The following is a 21967-nucleotide window of genomic DNA, read 5'->3' as shown; positions in this document are numbered from 1 at the left end:
GAGACTGGAGAGTCGTCTCGAACGTCAACACAGGTACGAGCTGTCATATTTGATGACTAAAACTGGAGATCAAAATGTTCGATCTTTCGTTTATTTATGATAATGCCACAAGTATTTCTGCAGTAGTATTAGGTTTTACAATCATTGCACTTATATTGTCAACGAAATACACGTTATCAACGATAGGAAGGATCTGGGACGCGGGTGATCCCCGCAAATTAGGTGCAGACGACAAAGATAGTGAACAGGGAGATGGTGAAGATTGTGATGGCGACGATGAAGCGGAAGATGACGATGATCAACATAAAGGAGGTAGGGTTTACCATCTGAGTACTGCTTATCAACAGAGGACTCAATAATGTTGTAATATTTGTAGTCCTCGTCATTAGATACGAGAAGAGTGGTTGCTAATTTTACTTGCATTTTGCACCTTATTTGTAGTCTAGTAGGCCTATGTCTATTCACATTCATCTCAAGATATGTTTACTCAGAGCGGTCGTATCTTATATAATAAAGCTTGTCTATTGTCCTCAATAATTTCTGTACGACCTACCCTTTTTAAGATGTGGATACACAGCGTTAGAAATTGGCACTTGTTCTGTAGTCTTTGCCAAAGTGCCCAATAGTTAAGGTATCACAACATGCATAAGGACCAGGCCTAGTAGAAATTTGGGGCGAAATTTGCCCTTTTAAAGATTTTGCAATATGTTATCATTATAAGGACTAGTGGAGTGAAACTGTTAGTTTCTATCACTGATAAATTTAATTTGGAAATGCATGTAGTCTTATCCTACATGTCTGCTCAAGTATAATTATTACCTTGGAGATACTGCACATTTGGATACCATGAAGCCATACTAAACCAAGCCAAGAAAATGTAAAAAGGAGTGTAGTAATGTTACCATTCATGTGGAGTGTCCAAGAAACCATGATGTGTGTGAACTATTATTATTGCATATATATATTCCCAAATCAATATAGCAGTGTTGTCTTTCTTTGACAATGTCAACACGTAAAACAAGCCATGACAACGTCTAATGCAAAGTTCTCACATTTTCTGTTATTTCATGACATTAAAACAGATAAGACCAATACTCCATTATAACAATGTTACAATGGGGTCACATGAGTGATACAGTATTAAGTTATGCTCCTTTTGTGTGTGTGTGTGTGTGTGTTTACCATGAATTATAGTGCACATGAGACATTTTTGTCGTCATTTAACATTACCATGATTACAGCGTAAATTCAATGTATTTTTTTTCGTATTGTATGTGGTGTTATATATATTATCCTTACAGTTGCAGGAGCATTGTATTGGTTGTTATTCAGTTAATTTGGGCTGGATATTTTTTTCATATGTTTTAGTTGTAACTTTTACACAAAGGGAACTTGTCATGCTTGGGACAAATAGCTGATAAGCACAGTCTGCTTTTCAAACCAATCTTGTATTTACAGTTAATTTTGCATTAGATATGCATAAAAAAGTATAGTTGGCTTCTCTGCATAATTCAACAGTAATCAGTAATAGATAGCAACACTGATGTTTGACCTCAATTCTGATTCATTTTCACAACTCTAAACCTGTGTCCCTGAAAATTAACTCTGCATTCATCAGTTCATGGAACTAAACAATGTTAAAGGGAAATCAAATTTTAAGTTTGGTTGCCACAAAAATATAGAGAGATATATGAGGACTGGCTAATTATGAGATCAGAAAGCAAGAACATACGTAGTAAGATCGAGGCAACAATCAGGGAGTTTAACAGTGCAATGTAGTCATGATGGTCCAGTACTAGCACTAAACAGACGTCCCTTACATTTAATGGTTAGTTGTTTTTTTATCAGTCAAATATTCAGATTTTACAATTTATGATTTTACCATGTTTACTGGTAAATCATCCTTGATTATTCATGTATGACATCGCCATTCTATTATATAATATGTATGCACCCTGGACTCTTTCGGCACCATAGTTAGTTTTGAGCCCAATTTGAATGACACTAAGCTAAAAATAGCTAAAAGTTATGGCTGTAACTTGTAGAGCCTTACTGTACTGATTGTACTATCGGTCTTGCAATTGACTGACACTATAATTACATCATGTACATAGCTAATGTCATGTCTTCATAAATTCTACTAAGTTAGGGTTGATTTTGCACTGGCCTTCAACATGTTCAAGAGCACTGGTTGAGTGCAAATTACCAGAGAACATATAACGAGGGACATGAAGCAAAGTTACTGGTTATACAAACAATATGAAATTGTCTTCTCGTGTTTTGATTATCATCATTTATACAACCATAGTTACTTTCTCATATAATTTCAAGAGATGAAATACCTTCATTTTGCAAAGCTTATAATTTATCTTCATACATGCATTTTGTTATTGCTGATCACTTGCTGTCAACTTATTTGGTAGCATGTTTAGAGAAATCATGAGCAACAAATTGAGAATAAGAATTGATTCTTTCTGAAGAAACCCCTGCTCTTGTTATAAATGACATGTTTGTTTACCGTGCCTAAGTCTAATTTAAATATATAATTAGTATGCCAATCACTATGATTACAGTGTCCCATGAGGTGCATACTATAAATGTAAATGTGTCACTGGTTCAATTATCAGGGTCAAAATTAAGAATGTTACTTAGGTTGTTCTACTTACCCAATCGTTAAACATCTAACATTTATCATGCTTTTTACATAACTTTTTGACAAAACCATGATAGCAGAAAACCTCCAACTCCCCAGGTTCCCATTCAACATGCTTAATTTTGGACCCTGATTAACGTTGAAAAAAATTAATTTAATCACTGTTTGTGGATGATGCTATTGTGGTATAGCAGATGATATTAAATAATATAACTTTATGTGAGCATTAATTGTATATTTAGCCTAGTAGTTAAAGCATTTGCTCGTCATGCCGGAAACCCGGGTTCGATTCCCGACATGGGTACAGTGTGTGAAGCCCATTTCTGGTGTCCCCCGCCGTAATATTGCTGGAATATTCCTAAAAGCGACGTAATACCATACTCGCTCACTCACTGATATTGTACCATAAGTTGTTGGACTAATAGTAATAACCATTTTGTTTCTAACAGAGGGTGACGGCTTGGCTGGGAGAGACCCTGTAGAGTACTGTGAACACATTCAGGGTGAGGTGAAACGGGTCAAGCAAAGAGTCACTACAAAGAAGATTGAGGAAGGGTTGACTGCAGACCAATTGAAAGAAGAGCAGGAAATTCAACGAAACCAACTGCAGCAGATCTTCAAGATGATGGAAACCCAGCCAGACAAGTTTGGTGTCACATCTATGGATGATGTTCAACATCAGATGTCATTGTATGGATAGATACCACTTGGCCTTGTAAAATGAAAATGCAATGCAAAATGGAAAATAAGGTTTTTCAAATATCTTGAAAGGAAGTTGATATCAGCTATCAGAACAATTTATGTTCAACATCTAAAAAGATACCAAGGTAGCTGTTACTTATTAAATGGAACACATCTTAACTCTATCATCATGATGTTGCTTTCATCGGAAATGATACGTCCTTGATATGAAATGATTCATATGTCAAGGGTTTAGATATGCACATATGTTGTATTGGTGATATTCACTCCATGACATTTCAAAGTAATTATACTCATAACTAGTACCGTATGTCTTGTTGATTGTCAAGGTTGATACACTCGTTGCATGATAAAAGTAGTTTGCCTTCTGAAAGTACTTAAGATATTCAACAATTTTTAACATATTACAACATGTACAAAGAAAACCAGTTACTAAAGAGGTACATTTCTTGCAAGATGTCTGAAATTCATGTTCCTTATATTTCAACTTTAGTTATAGCATCGTGTTCACAATTGTTTACGACCCTTAATGTTTCAAATATTGGTTTGTTGGGATGTTTCTCATTTGGCTATTGTTGGTCAGTTACTGATAATGCACTATATGAGTTGAACAGTTCAGTGGTGTTACACAGATGTGAAGTTTTCAGATTTTAGGTCATTGTTTGCGATAGTTTTTGTTGCACATACTCTTATTTATAATTATGAAATGTTTTGACAAAATGATCTTTCCTTTTAACATGTTTTAAGTGTTTTCTGCATTTTCATATTTAATATTTTAAGGGTAGTTTGGGCAATGTCAGTTTAGGTATCTGTTGATAACCATGTACTGGTAGTTTTGTCAGAGACAGGGTGTTGTATTCTTCATAGGTCATAGAATTACATGTATAAGGAAATGCAGCAGTATCTAACAATTTTCTGACATGTTTTTTACACTTTGAAAGAATCATGAAAAAATCATAGAACCATGAAATGACTATTTGAACAATCATGAAAAATAGCTTTTGGTGTTATTTAGCCAGAGTGGTGTCATGTATTAGAACAATAACACAAGGATGAAATGTCTCCAGATAACATTATATATGAGCATACCAGACTGACAAAACATATCCGTTTTTGCCATGTATTATCAGGTCATCAAAGGAACACTTCACTTGTCTACTAATTCAAGTTTCTGTCCAGTTTACATTATAGGAGTGTTCCAAACAAATGTATATGATCATATTTTTAATGTCAAGGTCTGGAACTGAAATCAGCACTATGCAATGAGAGCTACTCCCTCATGAATATATCAAAACAAGAAGTGTTTATGTAGTCAAAAGACTGTATCCAGCATTATACATTGGTCAGCACTTGTACACAATATCCTGAGTGTCTGTAATGTTATAAACCCTGGATCAGACAAACTAGTGGTTCACGGCATGCTAGGTCAGTCAGCTAGGTCACATTGTTTAACGACAGGAAATAACCTGAAACATTTACTTGCCCGACATTGTGACAACATGTATGGACACTGCCTATAAGCCTGAAATTCTGATAACCCATACAATCACTTTAGTCTCATTCGCTGGTAACACAGCCTTGTGGTAGTAGTTCCATCTATGCTCATATTTTGTCCTGGCAGCAACACATGGTTAGTTAAACTAGTGTCTTTACAGGTCAGCAGGATAGCATTTATCCAAAATGATAGTCTTTGAAACTGTTCCAGGTCGATGGCATATGTATTTGTGTAATTGATGATCCTTACCATGTTCATGAAAACCATTTGGGCAAAAAATTGTTTTCAGTTATATTATGTGTATAACACTATGGACATAGTGGATAGTTTTGAAATCAAAAGCTCTTATGGACAAAAGGTGTGTTACTTGTTTTTTAATTTTCATTTGGACCATTAATGTTGTTTTCTTTTGTCACATTACTTACTTGACATTTAACACCAGCGTGTTCACCTTTGCAAAATACATCAACACAACTGAGTTACAAGGCTGTTTTAGCTTTGTCATGTTTTTTTTTATCTTCAACCAAAAATATTAATCGATCCTATTTTCCCTTGTCATGCTCATATTGCATGTTCAAATTCACCCTCTTTGTGCATTTGTAGTCAAATGTGAAATTATAGCAGCATGTATTCAATTATATTACATCTAATGGTTGTGGTACATTCCTTTATTGTGTTTGAAGTGAAATGTAACCACGGTTTTCAACCAGTGTTGCTATATTGTGGGAGAAGATTACAAGTCCTTATGTTTCACTTTTTATTTCATATTGAATACTTCACTGATGATGTTATGAGTAGGTCTTCGAGAACATTTCCTCTGTTATCTCTGTCAAGTACATGTGCATTATGCTTAAACATTGGAGTAACCTGTTCAGGAAGGAATGCATGTCTCATTAACTGAAATTTGCAGGTTGGATCATCTTTGGAAGAAGGCATTTTTTCTAATGAAATATTCATGATTTGAACATGTTATTTTGATAGAATGAAATCTACACCATTTTTTTAAATGTTAATAGATGAAAGAATGGAGGTTGAGTGACAGTCATGATGTGCATCATGATGAAAATAAAAATGGTTTGATTTGATGTAGACATGGTAGGTAAATGCCCAGTTTGTAAGTGCATGAATATGGATGATTCAAAACATGTTAGGGTACATCAGTTTTCACTGACTGTTCATTTCTTTGATCATGTTTATTTGAGTTCAATATGACCAATTTGTGTTAATTATTCAACTTGAATATTGCATAATACCCGAAACAATATGGCTAAGGAAAACATATCATACACATTTGGGTATTTCCATTCCAATATTCCAGACTGTGGGACCAAGATACTGTATGTTAAATTTGTTTTCTAGTAAACTATAATTTAATTAGGAAACATAAAAATATGTTATTTTATTATCTGTCCTTCATGATTTCCTGTGTTACTATTAATAGTCGGATATTCCTTTTCTCACAACTATCAACTTCAAAATGTGAATATTCTGTGAAAACTAGTTTCAAAGATATCCTTCAAAGCTCATAAACTCATATAAATGAATTTCATTGTTTGCTTGGTTGAAGTTAAATATTGTGTGAATTCTAACATTGTCATGTTTCTAATTCAAATTATGTTACCCAATAGAACACATTCAAATTCATAGGTTGAACTTTTGCGAATTTCTTTTCAGTGTTATGTAATCGTGGTACTTAAAAAGACTACTGGACAATGAAAGTATGCCATAGCCAGTACCATGCATATACCATTACATCTAGTCCTTACAATTGCCAGGTGCTACTTAATTGCCTTAAGTTGTATGAACAGAAGAAACTACAGAACAGTAGAAAATAAACATTCTAGAAATCTTTGTCATGTTGATAAGAGCAATACATGTTTCTTAGAAAAATATTTATGATCTGTGGTATTTCATGATACCTTACTGCAAATAATGACAAATCAAAGTGTGAATCTCCTTTATTGCATGAGTGTAGTTTAAGATGTCTTCAACTATTGTTGTGTTTTCAGGAATAAAGTTTGTATCAAATAGCAGTTCTAACGTTGTATGTCCATCGTTTTCTTTGCAGAATGTGTATATTCTCAGATCATTCCCTTCCAGTTTATTTCAGAATATCCTCTAAATCTGAAACTGTCGGTAGCATGATGTGCTACAATCACTGATGATGTAAACTACTCAGAAGAACACAAACTGTTTTCAAATAACTGTACAGTTAATCTGTCATGGCTGGTGGCTATTGCAACACACAGCCTCCCAATTGTGGATGTTGTTTAACTTGTTTTGATTAGTATACATGATGAGGCATATACATGGATGGCAAATTGTCCGTATTTATGCACCAGTGGTTTTCTCAGTTAATACTTCGACCTTGAAATAAAGTGGTATAGTCCTGCTTGGCCTGATGGACAAATACCTACAATGATATTATTAAACTAAAACAGTTAAGGACATTGTTTGACATGTTTTATTCATGGGACATTTTCGGACATACAATAACACAGTCTCAGTCAATAAGAGACGAAATGTCCGGCTTTAGTCAGAAACACAAGCGGCGAGTCTTCAATCCTGCTCAGTACAGGTTTGGACAGCTTCTTGTCAATTTCACTGTCAGTCCCCTTGCAGGGTGAAGGGGGTGGGCACTATGGATCAGCTGGGCCAACTTGCATCGGTGGATTGCAATATTTTACTTCACAATACAAATATTGATCACTATCGCACACTAAGTAAAAAATATTGATTCATACCTTAAATGTTTACTTTCATAGCTGTTACACCAAACAGTAATTAGTAGTGAAAATTAGAACAGAAAAAGTAAATATTTTTATCTTTTGTGCCATACTTGACACTGCTAAATGTAAATCATCAGTGTGCCAAGTATGGAGCAGCCTAACAGTAGCGTAACAGTCACTGCACTAAAACAATATACTCTGTAGTTATTATTCCCTGTATTCATTAAAAGAGCTGACCCCTCCCATTTGGACTACTGCTTATATAAACCATATTTCCTTGTGTGTGTGTGTGTGTGTGTGTGTGTGTGTGTGTGTGTGTGTTAAATACGTCATCACACCCTGTCAAGACTGCTCTAATCCCTACAAAGAAAGAGTTCTCAACAATTTGTCCTTTTGACAGTTTACTGAGGTAATTGTAATGATTGTGTTTCTGACATCTGACATCAAAACAAGGTGATAATGACCTGAACAATGTGGAAAGTCATATGTAATTGTCTACCTGTGACACAATCTGTAATTTACACTTAACATGCTTAAAGAGAGACTGTTCTCCATGATTTGGGCCCATTTCCACTCCTGATCTAGACCAAGTTATTAGTTCCATGTGTAAACCCTGAGACTTTTTCTCTGTAATTAGGGTAATCATTAACAATGATAAACTGTGACATTGAAGCAAATCATATAATTAAATTTAACAGTCATGCTCACAAAGAAAGTGGAGTTTGAACGAAAGACAACCTAGAGCCTAGTCTCTCTTTAATGCACGCGAAGTCAATACTGAATTATATTACTTTATGATAAATTCTGAATCTGTACTTGTAAACAAAGAATGAATTTTTCTTGAGAGTTCTTTTCCAATTCGGCGATTTGTGACAAGCACACCAGCTCCTCTTCGCACCTGAAAGAATGAAACAGATATTCATTTAAAGCAGTTTTTGTCATTATTCCGAAGTAATAACTGTTGCTGATGGATGCACAGGCAAAATGTCCAAGAAATTTTATCCCATAAACAACAGAAAAAAGTCATAAAATTGGCATGCATACACATATCAAAACCAAATGAGGCCTTTCATTAGGCTGAGTGCATGATAAATGACCTACAAAATACCCATTAGACTGAGTCGAAAGGAGCCAAATATATCAATACCCAAAGAAAACTGAAATACCTAGTCCTGCACCATGACTCGAATATAATTATTTTATGAAAAAAACAACCGACAATCTAGAAACATATACAAAAGCAAGTCTAGCCAGCTCTAGCTAGCTCTATTCCACAGCATCGGGGAAATTTATTTTTTATTTTTAGAGTCAAGAAGGTTATTGTGTAATATAAGATTTCCCAGACTAAATGTTAGTCTATGAAATACTCAATGAGAATGATTACATGTGAGTATATGCCCAATGGCTCCATCAATGTATCTGTATAAGTTTCAAGACTACACATGTCTAATCATAACTCATGTTGAAAGCCATCTATCTCAGTCTTCCTACAAGCATTTTCAAGGCAATGCGAGCAGGTAAATGAGGTTAACCCTTCATTACAATACACTAATATCCTGCATGCCTACAGGTATGATCTACTAAACTTTTGGCTGTAAAGTATTCACAAACAAATCGAGAAAATGAGAACACCACAGGTCTATTCATCTAACTGTCATGCTTGGACACTCTTACGTCTGACAATTTACAGTTTGACTAAAATCATGAGAAATGAAATCTTCAATTGATGTAAATTGTATTTCTTTCATCAAACACTGCATCTGACTGTATTACTGTATCATGATGTATTCTGATTTAATATATAACGCATGATCCAAATTGTCTGACACTTTAGGCCCATGACAATGTCAAATGTCATGCTTGAGATTGTCTGACAATATGTCAGCTGACTGAAGTAAGTGCACATGACGATGTCAAATGTCATGCTTGAGATTATCTGACAATATGTCAGCTGACTGAAGTAAGTGCACATGACAATGTCAAATGTCATGCTTTAGATTGTCTGACAATATGTCAGCTGATTGAAATAGGTGCACATGACAATGTCAATTGTTATGCTTGAGTTTGTCTGACAATATGTCAGCTCATTGAAGTAAGAGCACATGACAATGTCAAATGTCATGCTTGAGAACATCTGACAATATGTCAGCTGATTGAAATAAGTTTTTCAAACATTGCATAACTATTCATGGGAAAAAGAAAAATGTTCCACAAATAAAACAACCAGGTTGATGTGTTGAAGGATCACAATAGCAATTCCAGTGTCACACTGTGGAATTTGGACAATGCTACCCAAAGATTATCCATGAGGTAATTATGCATGCAAATTGACAGACCAACACTGAATGTTTAAAACCAGTCATATTAATTCTGAAACCTTGAACCTGAAGAAAAAAATATTTATTCCTTTCTTGAAAATAAGAATCAAACTAGACATGCTAGACGTGTTCGCTTGGACTTGCAAAAGCCAAAGCAGCCCCTCCACTTCCATATCCTCAAATCTTTTAAAGTCACCATGTACTTCCAGTCCAAAAACATTACTTCCAAGCTTTGACCTTAATCAAGACATTTACCCAAGTCTCATGATTGGAAAGTAAAAGTGCAACAGTAACTGGCAATGAATGATACAACCAGGTTTCACAATAACCACAAATTTGATCTTTGACAGGACAAAGCACCAACAGAAAATGACAATTAAATAACCGTGTTTTATAAAAACCTGAGACCATAACATTGTTTTAAGAAACCCTGAGACCCATGAAGATCCGGGTAAGAATACTTCTACAGCAATCAAGTTTCAACTACACTTGTTGCAAAAGGGAACTAACAGAATCAGGTGGTCAGGATCGCTGACTTGGATGATGAAAGTCATCATATCCCAATTACTTGGATTGATGCTCATGATGTTAATCACTAGATTGTCTTGTCCAGACTTGATTAGTTATAGACCACTGTCTTATAGCTGGAATATTCCTGAGTGTGGCGTTAAAGAACAAACCAACTAACCAAACAAATGATAAAACCTGAATGCTTGACCTTTGACTTATTTTGACCCCAACATTTTCAAAACAGAGCCCCAACCAAGAGAAGGTACATAGCAGTTAATGAAAATATGCAATAATACCTTTTGATAAAGTGTAACTACAAACTTTTGAGTGTGCTTTTTCAGTTTCATGATCTTGACTCACCTCACTGCATGTGCCAAAGGTGAGGTGAGGTGAGTTGAAATGGGGTTAAACTCACGCTCACGATTTGTGTGTGTGTGTGTGTGTGAGAGAGAGAGATACCATGCCATAGTTTAACATGAATACCCCACTCAGACACAGTATACTGACTCTGAGCCGACCAGTCCTTGTCTCAGCCCAATAATGCCAAGCGCCAGGCAGGGTAACAACAAGTACCATGTTTTTAACATCTTTTGGTATGACGCAGCCAGGGATCGAATTCACGTCCTTCCGCTCTCCGGGCAGATACTCTATCCAGTAGACCACAGAGGTAAGCCTGTGCCAAAGGAATTCCCCAGGCCCATGTGAAATAAGTCCAGTGTAGTATGTCAGTAATGTTTGCACCATTTACAAGAGAAAATATGATGGAAACTTACTGCCACAAACATAACATTGTTGAAATGTGTTTTTCTTTCTTAAAAATTTAGGCTCGTAGTTTTAAAAAAAACATCTGTAGGTGTAGCTGAAAAAATATCAAATCTCGATACAAGATCCCAGCCCCCTCCCCCGATGTCCCTTACATGGTGTCTGACCTCCCCATTCCCGAGGGGTCGTGGAACATAAGCTTCTAGATTACTTACCACAATATTTTCAAGCAGTTTCTGTGCCTCCTTTTCAGTGGTACAGCTCTTGTAAGCCTGTCAAAAAGTGCATGTCATGTTTTAACCTTAAGCTGAAAAGATCATTCCAAGTTCTTCTTGTTGGAAATATATTAGCCTGTTTGCCCAAATTCAAAATTACAAGACGTTCTGGTAGTATTTGCGAAGACAAGCAAGCAATAGTCTAGAATAAACAGTGTAATTTGATTGGACATCTATTTTTGGATGTCCTTTGAACTGCTAATGGGTCCAGGGTATATATCACAACAAATCAAGGATGCATCTTGTTGGAATGCTTTTACCAAAGAAACCATTTATTTGAATAAACATTGTTTGTTTGATTTTTTTTTGTTTAACGCCGCACTCAGCAATATTCCAGCTATATATGATGGCGGTCTGTAAATAATCGAGTCTGGACCAGACAATCCAGTGATTCACGCGATGAGCATCGATCCATTCAATTGGGATATGATGACATGCAGCAACCAAGTCAGCGAGCCAATCCCATTAGTCGCCTCTTATGACAAGCATAGTCGCCTGTGATGGCATGGATGGGTTGCTGAAGACCTGTTCTACCCTGGATCTTCACTGGTAGATTAAACATTGAAGTACCCTGTGTGATTCTTACACAAAGCCCGCGACCGCCTCCATGGACTAGTGGTAGAGTGGAAGGTCCGGGGTTCGATCCCTGGCCACCTCATACCAAGAGACGTTAAAAGATAGTACTTGTTGTTACCCTGTCTTGCACTTGGCATTAAGGGGCTAAAACAAGGACTGGTCAGCTTGGAGTCAGTATACTGTGTCTGAGTGTGGTATTCATGTTAGACTGCGGGCTAGCACTATAATTCGGTATCTTCCGGAATAGTACAAGCAGCCACACATACACACCTGCATGCATGTCGCCATATAAGTGCAATAACCTTGGACGCGACGTTAAACCCCATTTCACTTCACCTCACCACAAAGCCACACGAAGCCTACATCAGTTTAATATTGGGGCTTCACTGGCGAAGACAACTTATTCATATCACACTGGGTATGGCAGAGCTATGTATTCTACTGCTCACTGGCTCTCCAGTCTTACATCGATGGGTACATTGGACCGGATGCATCTTGGCCATTTGTGAATAAACACATACGCAAGGACCCTTCAAATCTAGCACAATAACGTAAGATCATATTGAGGTTAATGGTCGAATCTAGCTAGGCGTACTGTGCTGATGAGGCAGCTAGGTGGTTACCTCATACAGCAGGCGGGGAGATGGGTATACGGCGATGATGGCCTCCGCCATGTCCGGACCAACATTCTTAAATTGCAGCAGTTGGTGTTTCCACACTTTGAGCAGCCCGTTGCCATTTTTGTCGACCTTGACCCCTGCAGCTCCCTCGGCCAGAAAGTCAAATACGTTCTCCAGGCGATCTCTCCTGAGTAAGCATATCAAAGATTGTTAGATCATGCAAATAAAGCAATATCTGACTTTGTTTCATTATATTTTAAACAGACTTTGTTAAAATGTGATTTTTTAAGTTTACAAGGTAGCAAGACATGAAATTTGCAGTTGATATTTTCTTTAATGCTTCTCAAAGACATTCAGTTTGTAAAGTACAGAGTTTACTTAAAGTTTGTACCGAATATTCTTAGTTTGTATGGAACTAATCATGATTGGTAGGCCGTCATAATGCTCCTAGAAATATTCCAGAAATATCACAGTGGAGGACATCAGAAATGGTGCCCCCACATTGTGCCCATGTGAGGTATCGAACCCAGGCCTTGGGTATGGCGTGCAAAGGCTTTGACTATGAGGCTAGTCCACCATCTCCCGGAACCAGCAATGATTTTACATATCTTCATATCATTGGGACAAAAAGTTTTGTCAGGGGTAGTAGAGGTACATTCTTAGGAATGTACTACCTCACACAGTCATTCAGTAATTTCACCATCATACAAAGTACGACTAAGTGGTACAGAAACATTGCAGGGAAATATTGAGGAAGTTTTTAGTGCATAAATGGCTATCAACAACAGAAACCAGATCACAACTGATCAACTCAACTTACTTGGCAGGTTTGTCTGCAACAGCTTTGGTGAAGGACTTGACCAGGTCTGCTGCATCCTGACTTGTCTCTGCAAACTGCACGATGCAGTTTGTGTGGAGCTGAGCATCTATCAGGGCCTGTATTCACATTAAATTAGTGAGTGAGTTGGGTTCAACTCCACTTTTAACAGTATTCCAGTTATATCGCAACGTGTCAGCTTAAAGTGGGAGGAAAGCCTGAAGTGATGCAGGTCTCAGACATTTACCACTTCGGTGAAACCCATGAGCACGGGTGACAAACCTAGAAACATAATTGGAGCGAACTAGGATTCGAACCCACAATCATAGGTTTCGGGCGTGCCCAAGGGACGCAACTCTACACAGCGAATCGTGGCGCCTTAGACGACTGGGCCACCCGTGCCCCCTATTCACATTAAAATAGTTAATGGTTGATATTGGTTGACACCACAAAAACTATATCTCACTTGAATTTTTTGGGAATCTGGCGACATGTCATATCGATGAAATTATACCTTCAAAAGTCCTACCAGGATTGACTCGGTTGAGGACCAAAAAGGCTATGACTGCAGTTACTCGTGTACATGAAGGTGAAAATTGCAATGAAAATAATATAAGTTACTGTATATCGCATCAAATTTCACAATGATACATACAGAATTGGCTGAGTTCTGTACAAAAACCAAATTTTCAATATGGCTGCCATGCTCCCTCTCACCTCCTCCATCTCAACTCGGGATATCACTCTGTCCGACCCGCCTTTCTTTGTCTTCCTCGGTCTCTGTCCATCGCCACCGCCGACGTTTAACACAGCGTCACGATGGTTCCTCTTGTTAGAAAGCTTCAGATCACTGGCAACATCACAACTTAGCTTATCAATACCTACATTGACATCGTCAGACAGTGTGAAGATCCTCTCCTCAGAAATATATTTATTCAAACTGTTTACAAATTATCACCACATATCACACCAAGAATACGCTATGTATTGACATGGTCCATCCCTCGGCAAGCAAAAATATCACATTTTTGATAGTTTTGAGAATATTTTGGAAAAATGCGCAGAAAGAAAGGGTTTTCACCTAAAATACTTCTCTTTTCCTGTGACAAAAACTGATATGGCTTTCCCTGCATACACACTCTGCAGTGTCTGGATGTAGTCCCTCACCGTCATGGCTCCAGCTTGTCCGAGCCCCTGCTGCATCTAGACGCGAACATGAACATCCTGGAGTATATTGGTGATATCAACGTGTTTCAGTCCAGTGTGAGGAAGGTGGTATATGTTTATCACTCATGCTATACCCATAGGGTGCTGACAGGCCAAGGATCATAATCAGAGGAATTCTGTGACCATTTGGATGTAATGATTCATTTACATGCCTCACTACTGGCTGTTTGGGAGGTGATTGTGACACAGACTGGTGTAGGGGAGACTACCCTGGGAGTAGGCAGTTGGTGGACAAAATAAGGTGAGGTGAAATTGGGTTTAACGTTGCATCCAAGATTATTGCACTTATATAGTGGCGTGCATGCACGCGTGTGTGTGTGTGTGGCTGCTTGTACTAGTCCAGACTGATGCTGATGCTGATGTATAGTTTCTGGCGTGTTCAAGGGACGCAACTCTGCACAGCGAATCGCGGCTCCTTAGACGACTAGGCCAACCTTGCCCCCTCTTTCTAGAGCATACAGGCTGGTGTAACCATGATGCAGGGATGGTTGGGTTGGTGTTTAGCATGTGAGATAGGATGAGTATATATGAGGATCAATATACAATTATTGTAAACTTTTCAAATGTTTAAATTTTTACTATCTCACACTATGCATTTATCCCACGGTTGGAAGCTGGGTTGCAGATACCTCAACTGTGAGACGCACACGAGGAAGCTGGTTCTAAAGTATGATCCAATCTGATGATTGTCACAATGTTTAATGTGGGTAAGGATAGACTAGTGTATGGGTTGCTTCTTAAAACCCCTTTGCGTTACTCAGACAGTCTTAACATGAACTCTTGTTCTCTGGTTTCGCACAGGACGTCGATCTACTGAGCAACCCCGTAGTTTTGAAGAAGGGGAAGCCTATGCAGCCACAACCTTAACCTACCCTGTTTACCAAGTAAGTTCTACAAAACACAATATGTGTGACGGACATAAGGTGGGCCAGCTTGGAATCTCTTTTTTCGCTTCATCAACTGTTTCAATCACAACAACACAGATTGAGCAGGTTTCGAACGAGAAGAGGGAACAATCGACAATACCTGTATGTGAACTCTTGAGACTAACATGTTACGAGACAGAACTTAGCAGGAAGAGGTTTGGGACACCATTTATACAAATAGCCGCACCTAATGGCAACTTCCATAATGAAGACATAAAGTCTCTCAAAAGAGTATATAAACCCTCCATTGGGAACTCAAGTCTGGGCCCCGAATGAAAGAATAATAATCAGTGAAATAAATGCAATTATTTATTTCCGTAGTCACAAGATACGACCCACGATTCTGTAGAATGCTGGTACCAGGTTTCATCATCTGCGATGACAGACTGCTGTTGGGCCAGGACTATTGGTCCAAACTGATGGAGTCCCTGAACATCGGAGACTGAGATGTCCCTGAGGGAGTGGGAGGCAAACACCGCTTGGGTGTCGAACAGCGTTCATGTGAATTGGAGGCACTGAGTGGGGATGGTCTCCGACTTTGACACATTGATCAGCCAATCCAGTTGAAAGGTTGATCCATATCCATGGTATGATCGATATGGATCAACCGATCCCTGGTGATGTCGATTCCTGGGAGAGGGGTGACAACATTGGCAGATCCATTACGTTTGTATGATCCATGTTGAATGTTGAATCAAAGGCGATCGTTCAATCCATGTCGAGTGTCCCGAGAACTGTGTCAACATATTTTTCAAGCGTAGTCTGAAATGGAAGTCGCTAGGTTGAAACGAGAGCCATAAAGCTCAAGAAAGCTGCTTTCTAATTGGCTGATGTCGACTTCTTGTTATTAATTTCAGTGGTCAGTCAAAGTTTATGAAAGTTCGTTCTGACATGAGCCGTAATGGGATGTCCTCAGATCTTTGTTTAGCGGCAGCGAGAACTTAAATTTGAATGAGATTGCTCGCTGTAACTTCATGGCGAACAAAAACTTTCCAGATTTACAGAACTTAATTGCTGATAACGTTGTCCGTTTAGGTTTCATGGACAAAGAAGGGCCATGTTCCATGTCTTTCAGCATAGATTAAGAACAGTGATCGTAATTTCACTTTAACATTTACTAAGGTAATATAATATAGAGTTATATGCTCTGTTGACAACATGTTCTTTATAGGAGCATAGACCACAACAGTCACAACATAGCGAGTGAGGGTCGTCGTACACAGAGAAAGGGTGTCTGCATTTCTCACAAGTAGGGCGTTGTCTCCATAACCTCTGTGTGATTGTTTATTGTGACAGACTATTATAAAGAACCAGAAAATAAAACAACATAATTCTCTTCAGTTCAAACACATTTATACACCAAGGCGATTAGAAAGAGGAGGAGTATGCTGGGTAGGTCAGGTGATCAGGTTGTATTGGATTCAGGCAGTGTTTGACCATTGTTTATAGGGTGACCATGGTGAAGACTGGGATGAGTTGGGATGAGATTTTCTTTTAAGCTGGAAACTTGTTTCAGGAGCATTTCCACACCAGGATTGAAGAAGAAGGATGAAATGCATAGTTTGAGATTGAATAAGTTTTAAAATAAGTTTAAACTTATAAGAATTGACATTCATTTTATATGAATCTTCATACTCCAATGCACTCACACAAAGTGAAAGTCAATTCTTAAATATTCTAGTGAACTGTTCTACATTCTACTCACCTGTGTATAGTTTGTTACCATGGATACAAAGTCGTGTGTAGGAATCACTGCAAGCACATCCTCCTCCACCACCTCCTTCTTCACTGCAGTAGCCTGTACACACAATGGAGAAACCATGTTTCCTTTTCCTAATTCCAGTCACTGACCATGTTCACACATACTTTTATTCATAAATATATATGAATAATTTTTTTATTTGAAGTTTACACACGCAAGCTCCGACGTTCATACAGTTTGGCCCTCACTCTATGATGGTTCATACTCGAATGAACTCACACAAAGTGAAGGTCAGTTCTTTAATATATATTTCTTACAATCTGATGAACATCATAAATATCTCAAATGACTACAGCCCAGCATGTCTCTCTTCCATGTGGTGTTCAGAACTGACAGAGGGGGATAACTCAAATGACTACAGTCCAGCACCCCTCTCTTCTTCCGCGTGCGTGCGTGCGTGCGTGCCTCTCTGTTCCATGTGGTGTTGAGGACAGACGGAGGATAGCTCACCTGACTACAGTCCAGCACCTTTCTCTTCCATGTGATAGTGTTGAGGACAGATGGGATGGATGGCTCACCTGGCTACAGTCCAGCACCTAAGGGGGATAGCTCAACTGACAATAGTCCAGCACCTAAGGGGGATAGCTCACCTGACTACAGTCCAGCACCTAAGGGGGATAGCTCACCTGACAACAGTCAAGCACCTGAGGGGGATAGCTCAACTGTCTACAGCCTAGCACCTCCCTCTTCCATGTGGTGTTGAGGACAGAAGGGATGGATAGCTCACCTGGCTACAGTCCAGCACCTAAGGGGGATAGCTCACCTGACAACAGTCAAGCACCTGAGGGGGATAGCTCACCTGACTACAGTCCAGCACCTAAGGGGGATAGCTCACCTGACTACAGTCCAGCACTTCCCTCTTCCATGTGATGGTGTTAGGGACAAACTGGGGCTCAGTCACACACTTGGCCCCAAGATCCCCACAGGCCTTGAAGATACCCGCCCCAAGCTGACCACTGTTGATGACCCCTGGATCTACTGACACAGTGAGATACTGGACAAAAAAAAAAGAGTCCACAGTTTAGATGGGATGATAAACATATCAATCACCAGGCATGTAAAATGATCAGAATTATAACGATGATATTTTAGCAATCAGATGTACATACCAGCTCAGATACATGAACATCTTTAAGCAGTAATGCAGGACAGAAAAGGAAGGTATTCACTCCCAATACTGGTCACCTTTCCAAAGAGTGATCTTTGCGGCAAAACTATTGCAAGTCAATGTAATTGTATGGGTGTTTGATCATCTCAGTGCTAAAATGGCTCTATGGACAGGGCTCTGGCTGGCCCCTCACCTTGACACAGTCCCCGGCCCTGTAGTGCCTCTTGTTCTCCTGTAAGGCCTTCTTCATGTCTGACTCTCGCTGTTTCTGAGCCTTCTTGTCCTCCAGGGCCCTGACACGCTCAGCACGCTTCTCCTGCAAAAGCAGCACCAAAGTGTCAGAAATATAGGGGGTGTTAGGGTCCTTTTTTATTTTCATACTGCATTTGTATTTTTGGTCTCCCTTATTCTTTGATCTTTAACTTGAGAATTATGACAAAATCCCTTTGACTTGCACTTCTCATTTTCAGCAAATGTAGGAAAAGAAAACAACATTCAACCTCAACAATTAGACTTATCTTAAATTTGTATTGGGTGTTCATAGGTACTATTTTGACAAATAAATTTAGGGAGAAAAAGTACAACAATAAGTTTACATAAAAACACCAAACAGCCAAAATCTTTCAGCTCTGAAATTTAGATTATTATCATGAATTTTCACAATGAAATTGTCATTTTAAAAAGAAAATGAAAAAACAACAATGTCTATATTTCTTGATTTTCAGCAAAAGCATTCGACAGTTTATTATAGCCTAATGAAGATATCTAGCCATAATGCACATACATTGGGACGTGTTATCTCAACCATGTTAACAATGTGTTTCATGTGAAGAAGGGGGCACGGGTGGCCCAGTCATCTAAGGCGCCACGATTCACTGTGCAGAGTTGCGTCCCTTGGGCATGCCAGAAACCTGATTGTGGGTTCGAATCCCGGTTCGCCCCGTTTATGTTTCTAGTTTTGCCAGCACCATACCCGTGCTCCTGGGTTTCACGGAAGTGGTAAACGTCTGAGACCTGCATCACTTCGGGCTTTCCCCCCACATTAAGCTGACACGCCGTGATATAAGTGGAATACTGTTAAAAGTGGTGTTAATTCCAACTCACTCACTCACTCACTCATGTGAAGAAGAACTTGTGTTATCTATGACCAAACAATGAATTTGACAAATCACTGAAACTTGTTGCTCTCTCGGTACCTCAGCCAGTCGTTTGCTCTCAGCTATCTCCTCAGGGCTTCGCTTCTTCTTGGCTTTCTTCTGAGGGACATCTTCACAATTATGTTCAGCCTGGTTGGAGTCAACAAGGATGTTGCTTTTCCTTTTGACTCCCTGAACTAAACCAAAAGAGTCACTTGCATCTCGTTCATGTTGTGCATCTTTTGAATCTGAAGCAGCAGACGACACTTTGGGGAAGAGCCTTGACTTGGTCCCTAGACCACATCGTTCTGCCAAGCCAAGTCTGTTGGTAAGTGGTCCATAGTCCTCATCTGAATCATCACTGATGTGTACAGAGATATTAGGTCTGAAATCATTTTCAACCATTTTGGAACTTGGGTCACCTGCTAAATCACATGCTGTTTCGTAACTACACAAATTAGCATTACATTTATGACTGGTATCTGTATGAGTATGTGTGTTCGAGGTTTTCTTCAAATTGTGATTATTTTTCTCGTGTGTTTTCGCTGCACTGATATTCTCAATATGATTTGAAGAATCTACATTACTCCCATCATTGTTATGTTTTCCTGTCGGATTATCTAAGTCTGGCAGTTCCGTGTCAGTGTCCGAGTTAACATCTGTGTCACTGTGATCGTCCTGTGAGAGGTCTATGACATCATTGTCATACTTTGAAGCATTTCCATAGGATCCCCTTGGCGGACACCGAGGATTGACCTTCAGTTTTAAAGGTGGAAGGTCAAGGTCACTATCACTGTTGATATCAGTAGAGCTGCAGGCATAGCTTCCACTGCTGTTATTTTTTTGTGGGCTTGACTGAAAAATCTGAAACAAATCAAATATTTATATTTTTACAGATAATAATCCATTCAACATATACATTTTTCATAGGATGAAAGTAAATAAGCATTATTACATGTTTTTTGGGTACTGCTGCATCACCAATAATACCCATTTGAAAGTACAGTAATTATCGTCATAACGAACTCAAAGGGACCACTAATTTTATTTCATACTAACCGTAGTGCATTATAAGCATATATACTGCATATATACAACAATGGACGGGACTGAAAATAAGTTTTTTATATCGGTCAGTTTCTTATAAGTGTGTTTATTTTATTTCAAATGTAATTTACTGTATATATATTATTTCTGCTTTAGTCCTAATTAACATGCACAGATTGGATGACCATCAGCATAAAGCAGAAACCCAAGAGTAGCACTGCAAATTCTAGAAATACGCCCAGAGCCCAATATCATGGGCTATGCATTGAAAGCGTAAGATGCAAGCCAAATGAATATGTTTGTTTACAAGAATTTGTAGCTGTACAATACAAATAAAAATGCTATGACAGGCCATATGTATCCCATGGGCTAGTTGTGAAATTGTAACTGTGTACTGCTCTGCTTTTACTATCCGACATCCACTGGTCTCTAATACATAGTGATGATTCACGTCTTCTAACATTCTAACTTCTGATGCTGAATTTGTATTCATCTTCACAATCTCTGCAAAAGTGCAAAGTAAAGAATACAGAGCTACAGATAAGCTGCTTATTTGCGTGCATTAAACGCATGGATTAAATGAAAAACTCAATTGTTTGAAAACATCACGCGTAAATACCCGATGAAGCTTTTCCAATATGCGTACAAAGGAGCTAACTTCCGAAACACAATTATGAACTTTCCGCGGCAAGCCTATAGATCTACTTAGAACCGTTATATACATATAAAAACTTGTTTCATTTTTTTAAAATCTCCAAATGCTTACTCATTTTGGGTAAAACCCAATAGAGTGATGAACAGATAAGTAAGAAAATAATGAAAAAAGTTATAAGAAACCTTCGAGTAAAAACTCAATTGCTCAAAATGGTATCTGGAGCTCTGAGAAAATCGTGGTGTGGAGGAGTACCTTTTCGACTTTGCAGCCACCTTTCATCAGATACACTTGGGCCTACCTGTTCCATGGTATCTTACAAATATTGATCTAATGAGTGTCATTCTGAACAATTTCCATAACGACCTATCAAATCTATTTTCTGTGATAATCTCAGCACTAGTCCAAAAAAATTGAAGTTTTCCTGACTTCGTTACCAACTTGGGCAATCTAGGCCTAAAACGACTAGTGCTCGAACTCAGTACCGTTCCATCAAGTATTCTGTTGATTGTTTGCTCTGCACTGTGGGTAAAACTGAGGTCCTTTCTGATGATGTCACTCTCAATGTCGGGAAATACGTTTGACACTTGCAAAAGCGTAGATGCATCTGCGAATCTGTCCATAACAGCTTTTGAACTCCCCGCCATATATA

General features: G+C 38.5%; 2 protein-coding genes across 2 annotated transcripts; one reads left to right on the top strand and one right to left on the bottom strand.

The window, feature by feature from the left end:
• The first annotated feature begins 17 nt into the window (after positions 1-17).
• Positions 18-5507, top strand: LOC139469341 (matrix-remodeling-associated protein 7-like). The gene is made up of 2 exons (XM_071251482.1): positions 18-312; positions 3103-5507. Exons 1-2 carry the CDS (start codon positions 75-77, stop codon positions 3351-3353), a joined length of 489 nt encoding a protein of 162 aa, XP_071107583.1. The 5' UTR covers positions 18-74; the 3' UTR covers positions 3354-5507.
• Positions 5508-8366: 2859 nt separating this feature from the next.
• Positions 8367-21962, bottom strand: LOC139469696 (crossover junction endonuclease EME1-like). Its single transcript, XM_071251940.1, has 11 exons — positions 21801-21962; positions 19677-20480; positions 18674-18796; positions 18208-18366; positions 17316-17408; positions 14539-14660; positions 14175-14307; positions 13461-13576; positions 12644-12827; positions 11385-11441; positions 8367-8477 (listed from the first exon to the last, which is right to left on the bottom strand). Exons 1-11 carry the CDS (start codon positions 21960-21962, stop codon positions 8367-8369), a joined length of 2064 nt encoding a protein of 687 aa, XP_071108041.1.
• Between the last annotated feature and the right edge of the window lie 5 nt (positions 21963-21967).

The sequence above is a fragment of the Haliotis cracherodii genome, unplaced genomic scaffold (assembly GCF_022045235.1).
Source record: "Haliotis cracherodii isolate W230 unplaced genomic scaffold, xgHalCrac1.p SCAF_2, whole genome shotgun sequence".
In the NCBI taxonomy this organism is placed as follows: domain Eukaryota; kingdom Metazoa; phylum Mollusca; class Gastropoda; order Lepetellida; family Haliotidae; genus Haliotis; species Haliotis cracherodii.
This window is presented reverse-complemented; position numbering and strand designations above follow the sequence as displayed.